This window comes from Staurois parvus, unplaced genomic scaffold, assembly GCF_062004578.1.
Source record: "Staurois parvus isolate SC_StPar_1 unplaced genomic scaffold, SC_StPar_1.0 ptg000131l, whole genome shotgun sequence".
In the NCBI taxonomy this organism is placed as follows: Eukaryota; Metazoa; Chordata; class Amphibia; order Anura; family Ranidae; genus Staurois; species Staurois parvus.
In genome coordinates, this window is record NW_028317927.1 from 7661914 (window position 1) to 7682239 (window position 20326).

The 20326-nt window shown below is 45.0% G+C and overlaps 1 protein-coding gene across 1 annotated transcript in view; it reads right to left on the bottom strand.

Annotated features, from left to right (window-relative positions):
* Nucleotides 1-12810, bottom strand: part of PFN2 (profilin 2) — a 66580-nt gene extending 53770 nt beyond the window's left edge. The window contains exon 1 of the mRNA XM_089672588.1: nt 12491-12810. Coding sequence (XP_089528714.1) covers nt 12491-12622 — 132 coding nt within the window. The 5' untranslated portion in view covers nt 12623-12810. The remainder of the gene's footprint in view (nt 1-12490) is intronic.
* Between the last annotated feature and the right edge of the window lie 7516 nt (nt 12811-20326).

Sequence of the window (20326 nt, forward strand, 5' to 3'; positions counted from 1 at the left end):
AAAGTAAAGTATGCCATTAATGTAAAATTATAGATATGCCCCCTATGTCTCCTAACAAAGCAGATTTTAATCAGATAAATGTGTTGAGAACTGCCATCATCCCACCTCAAAAATCAGCTTCTATTGAATGGAAATATTTTCTCCGTTCAGGAACATAAAGATATGCAAGTCCACTGAGCAGTGGGGGTTTATAGTCATATGGAGGCAACAGTTTTACATTTGTTATATTAATGTCCCATTGATAATACAAGAATTTGTTCTTTAGAAATATCCTTAGCAAAAAAAGAAACAAAGCCTCACAAAGACACACTCCCAACACGTGACAATCTGAATACAGTTAGAATTTCAGAAGGGCCGAGATTCCTAACAGTTAACCAATGAAATGCCACTCGTGTTATGGCAGTGTTCCAGAGACAAGCAGCTCCTCAATGAAAACCATGTGTAGATTGAAATAATTACTAGAAGACAAAGACTGCAGCATACTGCACTCAACTGTCTCTGCATTGTTCGGGGAAAGTACAAGCTTCAGTGAGAACAGCAAGTGCCTATGGCTAGGGGAAGAAAGCGTAGGCCTCCAAAATAACTGCACAGTCATTCCATAATCAACAGGCCGGGGCCCAGCAAATGTTTCTCTGTGCATGTGCCCCATCTGTTAAGGAGGAGCACAAAACACAGTCATGGTGACGTTTGTAGCAATCCTACAATGAAAGCAGCTCAGTCATTTCATAAAGGCAATCACTGGTGTACGTGTTCATTACAAATGAGTAGCAGAACGAGCAGTATGAAAAATGCTGTATTGCATCATTTTATTACATCTTTATACTAAGGGCTCATTCAGACTGGCATGCATGAGGCATTTTTTTTTTCACTTCTTCATCCACACCAAACTGTATGCAGCCAGCCTATGAAAATGGATGCAGATGCAGAAGCTGCACAGACACAGACACATGACAAAATTTAAAGTGGTACTAAAGGTTCGGATTTTAAAAAAACATTATCCTCACGTATCTCCGATTTAGTAACAGACATATCAGACTGGATGTCAAACCACTTCCTAAAACTCAATCTACCCAGAACTGAGCTCATAATATTTCCTCCCCTACGTGCCTCTTCCCCCGATTTCTCAGTCAGAATCAATAGCACCACTATCAACCCACCCCTGCATGCCAGGGTTCTAGGTGTAACCCTGGATTCTGAACTGTCCTTTCAGGCCCACATCCAATCCTTGTCCAAATCATGCCGCCTCAACCTCAGCAACATCTCCAGAATACACCCCTTCTTAACCAATGATACCACAAAGCTCCTAATTTACTCCCTAGTTATCTCTCGCCTCGACTACTGCAACTCCCTCTTCACTGGCTCACCTTTACACAGGCTATCCCTCCTCCAGTCCATCATGAATACTGCTGCCAGGCTCCTCCACCTTACCAACCATTCAGTGTCTGCTACCCCTCTCTGCCAATCCCTCCACTGGCTTCCACTCGCTCAACGAATAAAATTCAAAATACTAACAACTTACAAAGCCATCCACAACTCTGCCCCCAGCTACATCACCAACCTGGTCTCAAAATATCAACCAAACCGCTCTATTCAATCCTCCCAAGACCTTCTGCTCTGTCCCGTGTCAACTCCTCCCATGCTCGCCTCTAGGACTTTTCCCAGGCTTCTCCCATCCTATGGAACTCCCTACCCCAATCTGTCCGGCTATCTCCTAATCTATCCACCTTTAGATGATCCCTGAAAACCTCTCTCTTTAAAGAAGCCTATCCTGCTTCTAACTAGTAAACTGCCTTTTATTTCATCCATCAGGTCATCCCCCCACAGCTATTACCTTTTGTATTACTCAACCCTTCCTCCTAGATTGTAAGCTCTAACGAGCAGGGACTTCTGTTTCCTCTTGTACCAAATTGTATTGTAACTGTAATGTCTACCTTCATTTTGTAAAGCACTGCGCAAACTGTTGGCACTGTATAAATCCTGTATTATAATAATAAAAATTAAATTTTATACTTACCTGCTCTGTGCAAAACGACTGCACAGAGCAGCCCTGATCCTCCTCTTCTTGGGTCCCCCGCTGGTGCTCCTGGCTCCTCCTTGTCCAGTGCCCCCAATAGCAAAGCGCCTGCTATTCGGGCACCGATGCGTGCTTGTTCTTGAGCCCGGCTCTAGGTGTCTATAAGACACATAGGGGTAGATTTACTAAAGGCAACTAGACTGTGCACTTTTAAGTGCAGCTGCACCAGAGCTAAGTAAATCAAGGGAACCTCTGCTGACTTCCATCATCCAATCATGTGCAAACAAAAATGCTGTTTTTTTTATTTTCCTTGCATGTGACTGAGTACTCTTTGCCTTATTTACTAAGCTCTTAAGCAACTGCACTTTTCAAAGTAGTGCACAGTCTATTTTCCTTTAGTAAATCAACCCCATAGAGTCGCGGCTCAGCTCTATCCCCCACCCTCTCCTCATTGGCTCACTGGTTGTGGCTGAGTGATTGACAGCAGTTGGAGCCCATGGCTCCCGCTGCTTTCTCAGCCAATGAGGGGAGGGAGTCTCAGGACAGCCCAAGGCTCTCGTGCACATCGCTGGATCGAGATGAGGCTCAGGTGAGTATTGGGGGAGGGGGGGGGGGAAACTATGAGCGGGGCAGCACACAGGTTATTTTATCTTCAGCCATAGAATGCATGAAGGTAAAAAACCTGCCTTTACAAGCAGGTGAGTGTCCCTGAAGGCTGATAGCATGCATTCAAAATGTTCACCTGTTTTCACATGCCAAAGGAGGATTGCTGCGTCTGCATCCACTTCCATAGGCTAGCTAAACGCATCTTGGGATGAAGGGGGAAACCAACACCTCATGCACACAGTGTGACAGCGCCCATTTGAAGGCCTAAATGTAATTTCTTTTAACCACTTGCCCTCAAAGAGTATTTACCCCCCCCCCCCCCCTTCCTGAATAGGCCATTGTTTGCGATACAGCGCTGCATTACTTTACCTGACAATTGCGCGGTCACGCAACCTTGTATATAAACAAAATTTGTCCTTTTTTTCCCACAAATAGAGATTTCTTTCAGTGGTATTTGATCACCTATGCGTCTTTTTTTTTTGTGCTACAAACAAAAAAAGACCGACAATTTTGAAAACAAATATATATATTTTTTACTTTTTGCTATAAAACATGTCCAATAACAAAAATGTTAAAAAATTACATTTTGTCACAAATTTAGGCCAAAATGTATTCTGCTACATGTCTGCTTTAAAAATAAAAAAAAATAAAAAAAATCACAATACGTGTAAATTAATTGGTTTATATTTATGTTTTTGATTTTGTAATTGGTTTGGTTTATGTTTCACTATGTTATAGCGTCTACAAATGGCTGTATATATACTGGTTTTATTTATTAATTTTGCTAGTAAAGGCAGCAATCAGCGACTTATAGCAGGATTGCGGCGGGTATTCTGACACTGGGGGGGGGGGGCAACTGACTAACTGCCACTGACATCCCCAATGACACTAATACAGTGATCAGTGCTAATAAAAAGCACGGACACTGTACTAATGACACTGGAAAAGGGGTTAACATGGAGGGATCTGCTGTGCAGAGCAATACAAAGCAGCCTGTTCCTGCTGACAGGGGAGAGATCTGTATTATTTGTACACAGACCTCTCCCGTCAGCTCCGCCGACGGTCACAGAGTCCTGGCCAAAAATCGGCGGCCAAAACCCGGCGACTGACATGTCGAGGAGCCAATAGCAGCGCAGTAGGGAGTGCAAACACCCCCTACCCAAGAATACAAAATCATATATATATATATATATATATACATACATACATACATACATACATACACACACACACACACACACACACACATGATTTTGCACATCCCTGCTATAGGGTGGTCGGGAAGCAGTTAACCTGATATACTGTATGCATAGTAACTGAAACATAGCAAGAGTTTCATGCATGGCACCAAGTAGTGTCCACATGAATCCTACAAGGCCATTTTGGATAACAAAAAATGATGCAATACTCTAATCAGCAACACTAGGTAGTAGCATCCAGGAAAAACCTGACAGTCTATACAATTTCATATTGTGAGTGCTGTCTGTCTCCTGACCATCTAATTCTGCATCTTCCTAGAGTCACTGCATGCTTTGCATTTTCTCCATTGCTGTTTACTCTTGATTTATAATGACCATATATCCCATGGTACCATATTGCCTGCAAGCAGAGATTCTTGTATTGACTCCACCTCCTAAAACTCTTCCTCTCAGTACCTCTGTAGTTCAGAAGGCAGGCTCTGTGAAATGTGTGACACAGCATTGCCTACTCACAGTGCATGTCACAGAATTCAAGGAAGTAAATGTGTGGGGGATCTCCACAAAGTAAGTTACAAACTTGGTAATCAATAGGACCATATATACTTTAAATGGTGATATAGATATGGCAAGGAAAATAAAAAGACAATGGCATGTAAAAATTAGACCTATTTATCTTAATTCACCAAGCTTTACACAAAAATTACCGTATTTGCCGGCGTATAAGACGACTGGGCGTATAAGACGACCCCCCTACTTTTCCTGCTAAAATGTAGTGTTTGGGCTATACTCGCCGTATAAGACTACCCCTCTTCCAATGCACACCAGTGGGAAGAATAGTGCCCCATCATTGATGTCAGTGGGAGGAATAGTGCCCCATCATTGGTATCAGTGGGAGGAATAGTGCCCCATCATTGGTGTCAGTGGGAGGAATAGTGCCCCATCATTGATGTCAGTGGGAGGAATAGTGCCCCATCATTGGTATCAGTGGGAGGAATAGTGCCCCATCATTGGTATCAGTGGGGGGAATAGGTGCCCCATCATTGGTATCAGTGGCAGGAATGGTGCCCCATCATTGGCATCAGTGGGAGGAATAGTGCCCCATCATTGGTATCAGTGGGGGGAATAGGTGCCCCATCATTGGTATCAGTGGCAGGAATAGTGCCCCATCATTGGTATCAGTGGCAGGAATAGTGCCCCATCATTGGTGTCAGTGGGAGGAATGGTGTCCCATCATTGGTGTCAGTGAGGGGTGGAATAGTGCCCCATCATTGGTGTCAGTGGGGGGAGGAATAGTGCCCCATCGTTGGTGTCAGTGGGGGGGGGGAATAGTGCCCCATCGTTGGTGTCAGTGGGGGGGAGGAATAGTGCCCCATCGTTGGTGTCAGTGGGAGGAATAGTGCCCCATCATTGGTGTCAGTGGGAGGAATAGTGCCCCATCATTGGTATCAGTGGGAGGAATAGTGCCCCATCGTTGGTATCAGTGGGAGGAATAGTGCCCCATCATTGGTATCAGTGACACCAATGATGGGGCACTATTCCTCCCACTGAGACTTGCTGACCCTGTTCTCATATGGTGCTGCTGCAGCCAGCATATGTGGTTGCAGCAGCACCTCTACACAGAGCACTTACCTGCTGCTCCGGCACTCAATTTTCGCGGGGCCGCTCGGCTCCGCCCCCTCGCCGGTGATTGGCCGCCTGTGTGCCTTTCCTGAGCTACAGTTCTGGCGACCAATCACCGGTGAGGAGGCGGAGCCGCGCAGCCGCACGAACATCCAGTGGCCGAACTGAAGGAGACGCCGCGCTTCCTGGACCGGATCGTCGTGGGACTGGATCCAGGTAAGAGACGTCAGCCCCTGCAAACCCCTGTACTTAATGCCGCAGCCCCCCTAACATGTGTACCGGCGTATAAGACGACCCCCGACTTTTGAGAAGATTTTCAAGGGTCAAAAAGTCGTCTTATACGCCGGCAAATACGGTAACATAAATTATTGAATTGAGCCTATAGGTCAAACATGAACTGGGATTTTTAAAGTAGTAATAAATGCCCCACAATTTTTAGACCATATGCCCATAAACACTTACTAAAGCTGATCTACCATCAACTACATAGTGCGCAGGCCTCTTCACAGTATACAAACTGAATAGATTGTTCAGGTTTGTCCTTATATTAGTTTCAGTAATTATATGGAAATTGTACAATATGATAGTACAAGTGCTGAACATATATTATACAATTTTCCCTTAGATTTACCAAAACCATATAATATGAGGTCAAACCTAAACACTTGCAATCAGACAGACCCTTGCACTGCATAGTTGCAGGTAAATCTAAAGAAAATTGGAAGAAAATTGTATAGTGTATTGCCAGCTTAAAGCGGAGTTCCACATGAAAAGAAAAAGTCAACAGCTACAAACACTGTAGCTGCTGACTTTTAAAATACAGCCACTTATCTGTCCCTCGGTCCAGCGGTGTCCTCACCACGACTGGTTTCACCGACCGTCTTCTCTCCTTGGCGCCGGCAACTTCAGCGTGGGCACCCGGCTGTGACAGCTTGCAGCTTCACAGACGGGTGCCCACTGCACATGCTCGAGTAGCTCTGCGCTTTGTGAATGGTCCTGTAGTCTTCTAGGACCTGTCAGGTGTCCCAGAAGACTATAGGCGGGGGGGGGAAACGACTTCCGCTCGCCTAGGCCAGTGGTCGGCAAGCCGCGGCTCGCGAGCCACATGCGGCTCTTTACACATTTTAATGCGGCTCTTCTGTGTGCCGGGCGCCCGCTCCCCTCCCTCCTCTCGGGCGGCCGAGGACTCTGCAGCTAGCCCAGCAATGATTGGCCAGTCTCGCTGCCACTCACATCCTGATAGCTAGTGATTGGCTGTCAGGATGTGTGTAGGCGGGGCAGCGTGACGAACGTGAGGGGAGCTAGGCTCCTCTCACAGTCCGCCCTGAAGACCGGAACGGTGCGGGGAACACGGCGAGAGGAACGCGCGGAGCAAAGGTAAGTGAATTGACACAGGGGGGACTTGGCTTACTACTTGCTACTTACTTACTACTACTATATGAGGGATGAATTAATATGGGGGATGAATTACTATATGGGGGATGAATTACTATGGGGGATGAATTAATATGGGGGATGAATTACTATATGGGGGATGAATTACTATATGGGGGATGAATTACTATATGGGGGATGAATTAATATGGGGGATGAATTACTATATGGGGGATGAATTACTATATGGGGGATGAATTACTATATGGGGGATGAATTACTATATGGGGGATGAATTACTATATGGGGGAGGAATTACTAAGGGGGATGAATTACTATAAAAACTTATTGAAACTAAAAACAGTGTACCATCCTATGTATTTTCAGTTTTAAAAATGTGGCTCTCAAAATAAATTTAAATTGTGGTTTTGGCGAGATTTGGCTCAGTTGAAAAAAAAGGTTGCCCACCACTGGCCTAGGCTATCGCAGCAGACGTGGGAGCGGGTACCTGTCAAATTCGGGTACCCCCTCCCCCCTGCTTCCCAAAGGTGCCAATCCTTAATGGGGAGCAGGGGACAAAGGCTTAAAGTGGAACTTCCCCTTTTGGGTGGAGCTCCGCTTAAGTTTGCAATCAGAACTTCTGGTTCCATTTCACAGAGCGCTGCTCCCCCAAACTTCTGGGTAGGGGAACATGCGCTCCGAGTATCCCACACACATTGTTCAGAAGACACAGCGCATGTGCAAGAAGGAGAGGGAAACAAGGAAGTGGCTTGCTGTCTGGCTATCTTTTACAATGGACATGTACAGGTACCAGACGGAACCGCACATGCAAAGGTGGCTTCATCGGACCTTGTTACGGGGTGGAGACCCTGCCTTTTACATTTTTAGGTTTAGTAACACTTTAAAAAAAAAATACCCTCCCTTCCTCCAGATCTTTACTGAATACTTTACTGCAGCGCAGTCACAGCAAAGACTGACTCTTCTAACAACTGATAAACAAGTCACTTTGCAGGTTTACGGTTAAAATTGTTTTGCCAACCCTAAATAGAAAATGCACCTACACATTGCAGATCATGTAAAAAGGTTTTCTGCATTGATGAATCTAAGGTTTACATTTACTTGGCAGCAGAAAAAAAAAAGTGTGTCAGCTACAACAGTGTAATGTGAGCTTTCAGAAGGCCTGTAGGACCTTTAGCAGTTCATGTATGACAGCACCAGCCATCTATGGCACAAATTGATGGTGAGAGGCTTGTTAAAGTGGTTCTAAAGGCAAATGTTTTTTACTTTAAATGCATTATCTGCATTAAGATAAAAAAAAAAACTTTCAATATCGGCTACCCCCCAGTCCCCTCTTAAATACTTACCTGAGCCCAATCTTGATACAGCGCTGTGCCTGAGAGCAGCAGCACTACTCTCTCCTTCCTCACAGGACATGGAGGCAGGAGTGAGGGCCATTGCTTCCTACTGCTGCCAATCACATCCTGGAAACAGAGTTCGGGCTGGGCTGAGCCACACTGTGTGTGTCAACAGATGTACACAGCACTGATCAGGATTGAGCTCACACATCTGCCCCCCATAGCAAGCACATGAAGTGGAGGAGGAGCCTGGAGTGCCAACAGAGGACCCCAGAAGAAGAGGTTCAGGGCAGCACTGTACTATACCATTGCACCGAGCAGGTAAGTATATCAGGTTTGTTGCATTAAAAAAAAACCTTTACAACTGTGATTGGAGGACTATTTGTTTTTAATTAAAAAAATAAAAAAGAACTTTGCAGTTTGCTGGTGCTCTCCGCTCCTACTTTTCTGCGTATTTTTTAGCTGTAAAAACGCTTTAATACCAAAAAAATAAAAAAAGATTTGGTAAACAAAAAAAAACGCTAAAACCCACTAATGCAAAAAAAAAAAAAAAAAAAAGATGAAAAACTCCTGTTTTTAACGTGACTTTACACAGCTAATGTTACCAACGTTATCAAAACGTCCAGTGTGCATGAGGACTTAAAAGGTTAGTTCACCTTTATACCAAATTTTGCAGTGCAAAGGCCCCTAGTAGGTTAGAAATCATGGTGCACTGTGCAGAAATGTGTGGATTTATAGACAAGGGAAAGTGCACTGCACATATATGGATTTGTGGACAAAGGAGAGCACACTGCACATGTGTAGATTTGTGAAGGAGGGAGAGCACACTATGTATTTTATGTATTTATTACAGGTACTTATATAGCGCCATCAATTTATGCAGCACTTTACATATACATATATATTTTACATTTACATCAGTACCTGCCCTCAAAGAGTGTACAATCCAAGGTCCTTAACTCACATTCATACATACACATACTAGGGCCAATTTAGACAGGAGCCAACTAACCTACCAGCATGTCTTTGGAGTGTGGGAGGATACCGAAGTGTCCGGAGGAAACCCACGCAGGCACATGGAGAACATGCAGACTCCAAGCAGGTAGTGTCGTGGTTGGGATTCAAACCAAAGACCCTAGTGCCGCTAGGCGCAAGTGCTAAACACTTAGCCACTGTGCTGCCCGTCTATTTGTAGAGTTGTGGATGAGGGAGAGTACACTGCACATGTTCAGACTGGTGGACAAGAAAGAGGGCACACTAGGTGTAGATCTGTGGACAAAGGACAGCACACTGCGCATGTGCAGATGTATGGACACAACAGAGCAAACTGTGCATGTGCAGGATTGTGGACAAGGGAGAGTGCACTACACATGTACAGATTTGTGGAAGAGGATGAGCACATTACACATGTGCAGGCAAGCAAGATAGCAGCTCCACTCTTGCTCCTGTGATGACGGGGGTATGCTTAACGAACGGACCACCAATCCCAGCTTATAGGCAGGATGGTGCTATTTACTCAGAATGCTGCCTTTATGGCTTTACAAAGACTGCAGTTGGCTGAAAGGGTCGTACTTTAAAGACTAAATTTCTCTACAGTGTACCATGATGTGTACCCTGCTGGGGAACCCTGTCTGCACTGCAAAATTTAAAATTTAGGTGAAATAACCTTTAAAGGGCAGCACAGTAGCTAAGTGGTTAGCACTTCCACATAGCAGCACCAGGGTCAGTCTGAATCCCAACCACAGCACTACCTGCACAGAATTTGCATGTTCTCCCTGTGCCTGCGTGGGGTTCCTCCAGGTACTCAGGTTTCCTCCCACACTCCAAAGACATGCTGGAAGGTTAATTTGCTCCAGATATATAGATATATATATATATATATATATATATATATATATATATAAAGAGCTGCATACATTGATGGTGCTATATAAATACCTGAAAGAAATATAATGTCCCTCATTTGAAGAGCAAGTGGAACATCTGAAGGTGTTTAGGAGCCTGTCTGACCTTTGTACCTCAGAGGAACCCTTGAATAATTCTCAGGTCTAAGGTAACCCGAGGCTAGATGCAAATATTTACATAGGTGTGGGTGCATTTTCCTGGGCACAGCAGCCCATTCATTTGAATAGAATGCTGTACCTGTGGGAAACACCAAGAAAATGTCCCTGACCCATTTGCTAAAATGCACCCACATGGAACCTGCACAGAGTGCTGCGGTCTTTTGCACCTGAAAATGTGCTGCATTTTCGGAAGTGTGGGGGTGCCCTAAAGAATGAATGGTACCTCTGCATGTCTGCTAAAGAACAGTGCGTTTTGGCTGTGGATGCAGGAATGCATGCGATATACACACATTTCAGGACTGATTTATGAACCTAGACTTCTAAAAACAATTCATCGGAGAGTTAGTAGGGAAAAAGCCTCTTATTTGGATGTCGGTGGAAGAATGGCATGCTTACAGACAGCGAAAGAAATGATTGTCACGTTGCTGACTCTCCTAAGTGGCGTTGGCCCTGGAACTATACAGACACCATCAGATGAGAGGTCTATCAACCATAGTTCAAGGAACTTCCAACAACCGCTGGAGGAACCCTGGTTAGAGATGGATGGTACAGATCAGTGGTTGTCAACGTATGAGCTAAATGGGGCCTCCAATGCGACCCCTGACATAACCAAAGGGCCCCACATAATGTTAATATATGTAATGTCCAAAACTGCAGACATAACAGAGGAAATTGAGTGTCAGAGAGTGTGGACATGCTACATTGTTGACTGAGGATATGCTGCAGAAGACACTATGAAACTGGGAACATGTTACATGAGGCTAGTGGAGATCAATGCTATTACCTAATCAATGTTCCCACTACAGAATGGTGAGGTAAGAAGGCCACACCTCATATATCAAAGCGTCACATGTGGCCCCTGGAACCCAATAGCATTGACCTGTACTAGCCTCATGTAACATGTTCCCAGTTTTGTATCGTCTTCTGTAGCATGTCCACACTCTCTGACCATCATTTCTTGTATTAGGTCTGAGATTCACAGTCCTCTCAATCATTATATATTAAACATTATGTCGGGCCCTTTGGTGACGTCAGGGGCCACATTTAAGGCCTCCATTAGCTTGTATGTTGACAACCAATGGTGTAGACGATGACAATTTTTAAAATTTATTTAAAGTGGAATTATACTCACCTTAGATCCAGTGATGCACCATCCCAAATCTCCCTGCCCAGCCACGGACATCTTCATGCAGCTTGCCTCCAGGTCTTGATCACTGGCTGTCATTGGCTGGAAGGGATGGAGTCACTCGTGCACATCCATGGGAGTTCAGAATCGTGAGCTGCGTATGCGTGGCTCACTGTACCAGGCAGAGAGGTGGGTAGGAAACTTTTAGGGCCCGATCACACTTGCAGCTGCGTGTGGATCGCTCAGGAACGCTGTACGGTTGCTGTGCAATTCACATGAAGTTCTGTGCAGTGCGGTTTCAGCACCAAACGCAGTGCATGGACTACTTTCTGAAACGTGCAGCAACTGCATCGCATGGTGTGGGCACACGCAATGTGTTTGAGCCCTGCATTTGGGGTGTCGTTAATTTTGACCAGATTACAATGGCGCTGCGATTAGGATGTGGTGTGGGAAGCCACGGGACAAAGCAAACTCTTCTTTATTAAAACTCCTGCCTGTTCTCCATGTTTTACTGTATGGCCTAAATATGGCTGTATACAATGAAATGAGCAGAGGGGTGCCCTTGTTCTCTCCGGTCACCAGACAGGTCCTGGCTCTACGCCTTCTACAAGGTCCCATAACCTCCAGTCACAGGCCAATGAAATGAGGGCGATGTGTGGGGGTGTCAGGGCTCTGGGGGTGTATAAATAGGAGGGGATGTCCCCAACCCCGCATCCTCTGAGGCCTCCTCATGAAGGATAAAAATCAATGGGAGCACGCCATCTTGCAGAAGAACATGGTGTCAGCGGCGGGGGCGGGATTCACTAAAGCCGCTTACGTCAAAAACGTAAATCTCATGATGACAGTGACCGGGGGCTACGCAAAGCGCTCTCCAGTGAACGCAATGAGCGCCCGACGGCCTGATGCAGAGCCTGGCTCCTGACAAACTGGAAAGACCAGTCCGGCCAGTGCCTGACATAGCGGATCAGGGGATGCTGGGATGGAGGGCACGGAGAGAGAAAGAAGAGCCGCATGAGGAGGGGGGGGGGGGTGAGGAGGAGGATGCCACCCGTTATCCATCATTGGGATGATGATGATGTATGATTGTCTGCGCCCGACAGGAGCACTGTACACCCCGATCACTCCGCACTTACCGTCAGCGTCTGGAAGAAGCCCCCGGGGGTGGTTGCCCAGACGTATTTGGCGTCCACGTATCCGACAATGGCGGCCTCCTGGCAGCTGCCATCGGCCATCAGCATATCCACGTAATCCTGCCAGCCGGACATCTTCAGTGGGGGGGGGGGACACCGAGAGGGGCGACCGAGAGGTATACCGGTGATGCCGGGGTAGGGATGAGGGTAACCGGTGTCAGGGAGGAAGCGGCTCCGTCACGGCCGGAGATAATCTGAGCTCCGCCAGCCGGGAGAAGCCAAGGAAATAGGGCAGCGCCCGGGTGTAGCCCCCCTCCCCCTCCACTGCAGATCCCTCCGCCAGCAGCAGCGGAAGGACACTGGCACACCTCCACGTGCAGGCGACACATACACTAAACTACACAGAGAGCCGGGAAGACAGATGTACAGTACATGGCCAGGGACTCTCCGTACACTGCACGGAGCACAGCCTCTCTGCCGACGGCTCCCGGCGTGTCGGGGCATCACCCAGAGCACTGTACTCTGAGGGCACCGCTCTAGACTAGGCGGCACGGTCCGGGCACTTCCCGGAGGATTCTGCACAGTACCGAAACTCTAATAAAGTGAATGGAGGAGACGGGGAGAGAACTCCTCGCCCCCTACATTGTACATAATGCCCGGCTCTGACCGGGACAGAATACACAGATTGTCCGCACACAGCATCATCATTGGAGGAGGAGGATGGAGAGAGAGAGATGGGGGGCGAGGAGCCCTACCGCACCATAGTACCGGAGAGTGATACTTCAATGATAATAATGACAATACCTCACTATAATACAGGATATTACTAGACTGAGAATACCTCACTATAATATATCACTAGACTGATAACTCCTCACTATAATAATATATATCACTAGACTGATAACACCTCACTATAATAATATATATCACTAGACTGATAACACCTCACTATAATAATATATATCACTAGACTGATAACGCCTCACTATAATAATATATATCACTAGACTGATAACACCTCACTATAATAATATATATCACTAGACTGAGAATACCTCACTATAATAATATATATCACTAGACTGATAACACCTCACTATAATAATATATATCACTAGACTGATAACACCTCACTATAATATATCACTAGACTGATAACACCTCACTATAATAATATATATCGCTAGACTGATAACACCTCACTATAATAATATATATCACTAGACTGATAACACGTCACTATAATATATCACTAGACTGATAACACCTCACTATAATAATATATATCACTAGACTGATAACACCTCACTATAATAATATATATCACTAGACTGATAACATCTCACTATAATAATATATATCACTAGACTGATAACACCTCACTATAATAATATATATCACTAGACTGATAACGCCTCACTATAATAATATATATCGCTAGACTGATAACACCTCACTATAATAATATATATCACTAGACTGATAACGCCTCACTATAATAATATATATCACTAGACTGATAACGCCTCACTATAATAATATATATCACTAGACTGATAACACCTCACTATAATAATATATATCACTAGACTGATAACGCCTCACTATAATACAGGATATTACTAGACTGATAACACCTCACTATAATAATATATATCACTAGACTGATAACACCTCACTATAATAATATATATCACTAGACTGATAACGCCTCACTATAATAATATATATCACTAGACTGATAACGCCTCACTATAATAATATATATCGCTAGACTGATAACGCCTCACTATAATAATATATATCACTAGACTGATAACGCCTCACTATAATAATATATATCGCTAGACTGATAACACCTCACTATAATAATATATATCACTAGACTGATAACGCCTCACTATAATAATATATATCGCTAGACTGATAACACTTCACTATAATAATATATATCACTAGACTGATAACACCTCACTATAATAATATATATCGCTAGACTGATAACGCCTCACTATAATAATATATATCACTAGACTGATAACGCCTCACTATAATACAGGATATTACTAGACTGATAACACCTCACTATAATAATATATATCACTAGACTGATAACACCTCACTATAATAATATATATCACTAGACTGATAACACCTCACTATAATAATATATATCGCTAGACTGATAACACCTCACTATAATAATATATATCGCTAGACTGATAACACCTCACTATAATAATATATATCGCTAGACTGATAACACCTCACTATAATAATATATATCGCTAGACTGATAACGCCTCACTATAATAATATATATCGCTAGACTGATAACGCCTTACTATAATAATATATATCGCTAGACTGATAACGCCTCACTATAATAATATATATCGCTAGACTGATAACGCCTCACTATAATAATATATCGCTAGACTGATAACGCCTCACTATAATAATATATATCACTAGACTGATAACGCCTCACTATAATAATATATATCGCTAGACTGATAACGCCTCACTATAATAATATATATCGCTAGACTGATAACGCCTCACTATAATAATATATATCGCTAGACTGATAACGCCTCACTATAATAATATATATCGCTAGACTGATAACGCCTCACTATAATAATATATATCGCTAGACTGATAACGCCTCACTATAATAATATATATCGCTAGACTGATAACACCTCACTATAATAATATATATCACTAGTCTGATAACGCCTCACTATAATATATCACTAGACTGATAACGCCTCACTATAATACAGGATATCACTAGACTGATAACACCTCACTATAATAATATATATCACTAGACTGATAACACCTCACTATAATAATATATATCACTAGACTGATAACGCCTCACTATAATAATATATATCACTAGACTGATAACGCCTCACTATAATAATATATATCACTAGACTGATAACACCTCACTATAATAATATATATCACTAGACTGATAACGCCTCACTATAATAATATATATCACTAGACTGATAACACCTCACTATAATAATATATATCACTAGACTGATAACACCTCACTATAATAATATATATCACTAGACTGATAACACCTCACTATAATAAAATATATCACTAGACTGATAACACCTCACTATAATAATATATATCACTAGACTGATAACACCTCACTATAATAATATATATCACTAGACTGATAACACCTCACTATAATAATATATATCACTAGACTGATAACGCCTCACTATAATAATATATATCACTAGACTGATAACACCTCACTATAATAATATATATCACTAGACTGATAACACCTCACTATAATAATATATATCACTAGACTGATAACACCTCACTATAATAAAATATATCACTAGACTGATAACACCTCACTATAATAATATATCACTAGACTGATAACACCTCACTATAATAATATATATCACTAGACTGATAACGCCTCACTATAATACAGGATATTACTAGACTGATAACACCTCACTATAATAATATATATCACTAGACTGATAACACCTCATTATAATAATATATATTGCTAGACTGATAACACCTCACTATAATAATATATATCACTAGACTGATAACACCTCACTATAATAATATATATCACTAGACTGATAACACCTCACTATAATAATATATATCACTAGACTGATAACACCTCACTATAATAATATATATATCACTAGACTGATAACACCTCACTATAATAATATATATCACTAGACTGAGAATACCTCACTATAATATATCACTAGACTGATAACGCCTCACTATAATACAGGATATTACTAGAGTGATAACACCTCACTATAATAATATATATAACTAGATTGATAACGCCTCATTATAATAATATATATCACTAGACTGATAACACCTCACTATAATAATATATATCACTAGACTGATAACGCCTCACTATAATAATATATATCACTAGACTGATAACACCTCACTATAATAATATATCACTAGATATATTTCCGGTAAAAATAACTTCCGGTAAAAATTTGCAAAACCGATAAATCGTTGGACGCCTTTCCTGTCCGTGGGTTCAGGCCAATCCAGTATTACAGCGTCTTTCTGAGGATCCATCGCGACCCCCGCGGTGGAGATAATCAGGCCCAAGAAAGTAATGCTGGATTGTTCGAAACAACATTTCTCTGCCTTGGCGTACAACCCATGCTGCCGCAATTGCCCCAATACCCTCGCTACATGTATTCTGTGTTCCCCCAAAGAAGGGGAGAAAATCAAAATGTCGTCTAAATAGACGATAACAAAGACATCCAGGAAGTCCCTAAAAATATCATTCACAAAGTGTTGAAAAGTGGCCGGAGCATTGCACAACCCGAACGGCATGACCAAATATTCAAAGTGGCCGAAGCGGGTGCGGAAGGCCGTCTTCCACTCGTCCCCCTCCCTTATGCGAACCAAGTTGTACGCTCCCCTCAAATCCAGCTTTGTAAAAACCACTGCTGTTTTTAAACTTTGGAATAACTCCGGTACTAACGGCAGTGGGTAACGGTTCTTTATCGTGACCCTGTTCAACTCCCGGTAATCGATACACGGCCTTAAGGTTTTGTCCTTCTTTTCAACAAAGAAAATTCCCGCCCCCGCCGGTGAAGTGGAGGGGCGGATGAACCCCTTCTGGAGGCTGTCCTCCATATATTCCTTCAGGGCCCCCAATTCGAGCTCTGAAAGGGGGAAGATTCACCCAAAAGGAATTTCTGAACCGGGTAACAGGTCAACGGGACAGTCATAAGGGCGGTGGGGGGGTAGAGTATCGGCTCCCCGTTTGCTGAACACATCTAGAAACTCATGGTAGGCTGCAGGAATTACTTGTTTTAATTCGGCTTCCCCCTCAGAGCACAGGAGGATTTGGGGGACCCCCGGGCCCGAAGTACGGCAGTATACCCGACAGTATGGGGAAGGGAACGAGATTACTCCGGTCTCCCAGTCAATTTGGGGGTTATGGGCCCGTAACCATGGGAGCCCCAAAATGACTGGGAAGAGGGGTGAAGCTATAGCATCCAGGCAGAGGAGTTCCTGGTGCTGGCCGGCAATGACAGTGGCGATGGAGGGGGTTTCCTGGTTCACTACCCCTGATTTTATCCGGGAACCGTCAGCCAAATAAATATTGAACCCCTTCTGTTTAAATTGGAGAGGAATACCCTGCTGGTGAGCAAAATTAATGTCCAAGAAGCAGCTGCATGCCCCCGAATCAACTATGGCCGATACTTCCACGGTCCTTTCTGGAAGCTGAAAGGAAAGGGGCACCACTAAGTATTGGGATGGGCTAACATTGCCAATGGACAAGGAAGAAGAGGTGCACATACTCAGTTTCTGCGGGCAGGATCGTACCATATGACCAGCTTCACCACAGTAGAGGCACAGGTTCTGGGATCGTCTGCGCTGGTGTTCCTCTGGAGATAGTTTAGGCCGTGCCAGGCCGAGTTGCATGGGTTCAGGGATATCTCCAGGTGGCCAGTTCTGGATGTTTGGCCTAGGTGCTTGACTGGGACCTTGAAATGACCCCCAGGGATTTCCATGACCCTGGCTGGACCTCTCAAACCTGCGTTCCCGCAGTCTACGGTCAATCTTAATAGTCAGTGCAATTAAGTCCTCTAAAGTCTCAGGCACCTCCACCCGGGCGAGCTCATCTTTCAGGCCTTCTGATAGGCCTATACGGAACTGATGCAGGAGTGCAAACTCGTTCCAGCGTGTGTCCCCCATCCAGCGCCTAAACTCAGACACGTACTCCTCCGCCGCTCGGCGGCCTTGCCGGAGCGTGTACAAAGTAGCTTCAGCAGAAGCTGCCCGCTGTGGGTCATCGTATAGGATGGCCATTGCGTCAAAAAAATTGTCAACCGAACTAAGGTGAGGGCCATTTTTTCCCCGCAGTCGGTGGGCCCAGTCTTGGGGTTCACCCTGCAGGAGGGAGATGACGAACTCCACCTTCACGGATTCAGTCACAAAGGTCCGTGGTTGTAACTCAAAATAGAGAAGACAGGACTCACGGAACGACCTGAAGCGTGTGCGGTCCCCGTGGAAACGTTCCGGAAAGGGTACTCGGGGTTCGGCCGCCGGGAGTGGTGTGGACGCCCCAGAAACCGGCACAGGGGCTGCTACGGCCGGGGGTGCGGGGACCGTGGCCTGTGGGGCAGGAACGGATATAGTGCAGGTCTGGAATTGATTCTCAATCTGCTGACATCTGTCCTGCAGGGCCGATACGGCCTGTGTCAAATTAGACAGGTGCCTGCAGATCTCCTCAAGCGGCGAGAGCCCTCCTCTAGACTCAGTCATGGCCTTCTGGTACTGTGAGGGACCGCCTGGCGGTACCACTAGCTCTCAACTGAATAGGCTTCCCCAGCGCACGGAGTCTAAGTCCCAGGGTGCTTGTTCACCAGGGCCCCTGATGGTGGGGATGGACTTGGAGCCCCCTGAGACCAGGTCGTGGCTACTGGGTGCGTCCGTCAGTGGTAGTGGTATGCGCCAAGGGCTCCCACGGGAAAGAGTCTGATATGAGGAGGTCAGCAGACCCCACTGCAAGGGATGGATGGATGAGCAAGGTCAGACGGGCCGGTTCGGTAACAGAGAGGACGGCAAGGTACAAGGCAGCGGGCATAGAATGGTCGGGTCACACGCCAGGTCAGCAAGAGCAGGTCAAATCCAGTAGGGGGCATCCAGGAGAGAGGTCAGGCAAAGCAAGGGTCAGGGCAGGAGAAATACAGCAAGGTCAAAGCACAATCCGGGTCAGCAACTTACAATTCACAGGTTCGCAGATACAGGATACAGGTAAGACCAGAAGGCACTGAATGATAGCTCAGGGCCATTTAAATATCCCGCCCTGCGCTGCCATTGGTGCCCAGCGGGCGGCCGCGGCTTCTACTGCGCATGCGCGAACTCGAACGCCGCGGCCGGCCCGGACCTAATGCTCGAGTCCCTGCACAGGGCGGCACACTGCGCCTGCGCCGGGACCATCGCGGCGGGGATCGAGGGGATCCCTGACAGCTCCAGAGCTGTCCCCTGTCCCCCGGGTTTTTTGCCCTGGCCGTGGAACCTCTGGCGGCGGAACCTCTGGCGGCTGCTCCAGAGGTTCGAGGTATTTGGGTAGGTTCCATCGTTGAAAAAGTGGCATTGTATGCAGATGATGCCCTTTTGTTTTTTAATGATCCAAACTCCTTGTTGCAGTACACCTTGCAGCTGGCTGAATAGTTTGGTGCCTTCTCTGGGATATGGATCAACTGGGATAAGTCCATTCTCTTCCCTTTTGGGTAGTGACCTGCCCTGGCCGTTACCAACACCCCATTCCAGTGGGCCATAGAGTTTAAGTACCTGGGGATACGTACCAGCAACTCTTTTATCCTCTGCGGATCTTAATCTACTCCCCCCACTTCAGTCCTTATCCCTGAGATGCGCCACTTAGAGCACTCTCCCACTATCACCCGTAGGCAGAATCAACCTACTGAAAATGATTTATCTCCCTAAATTTTTATACTTTTTTAGGAATACACCTGTCTGCATACCCAAATCCTTTTTTAATAAGCTGGACGGTAATGTGGGTTCATATATTTGGGCTGACAAGACCTCCCAGCTTGCCAAGTCTACACTGAAACTCCCCCTTTCACAGGGGGGACTTTGTCTACCTGACTTCCGTCTATATTTGTGGTCAGCGGTGTTGGGTTCTCGCAGCCAAGGGATAACTTGGCAGTTACGCTTGAGACAGACATTGTTGGTTCTTATGCAACTCTTAGTAACCTGGTCTTTCAAGGCCTGTGGGCCCCTTCTGCACTT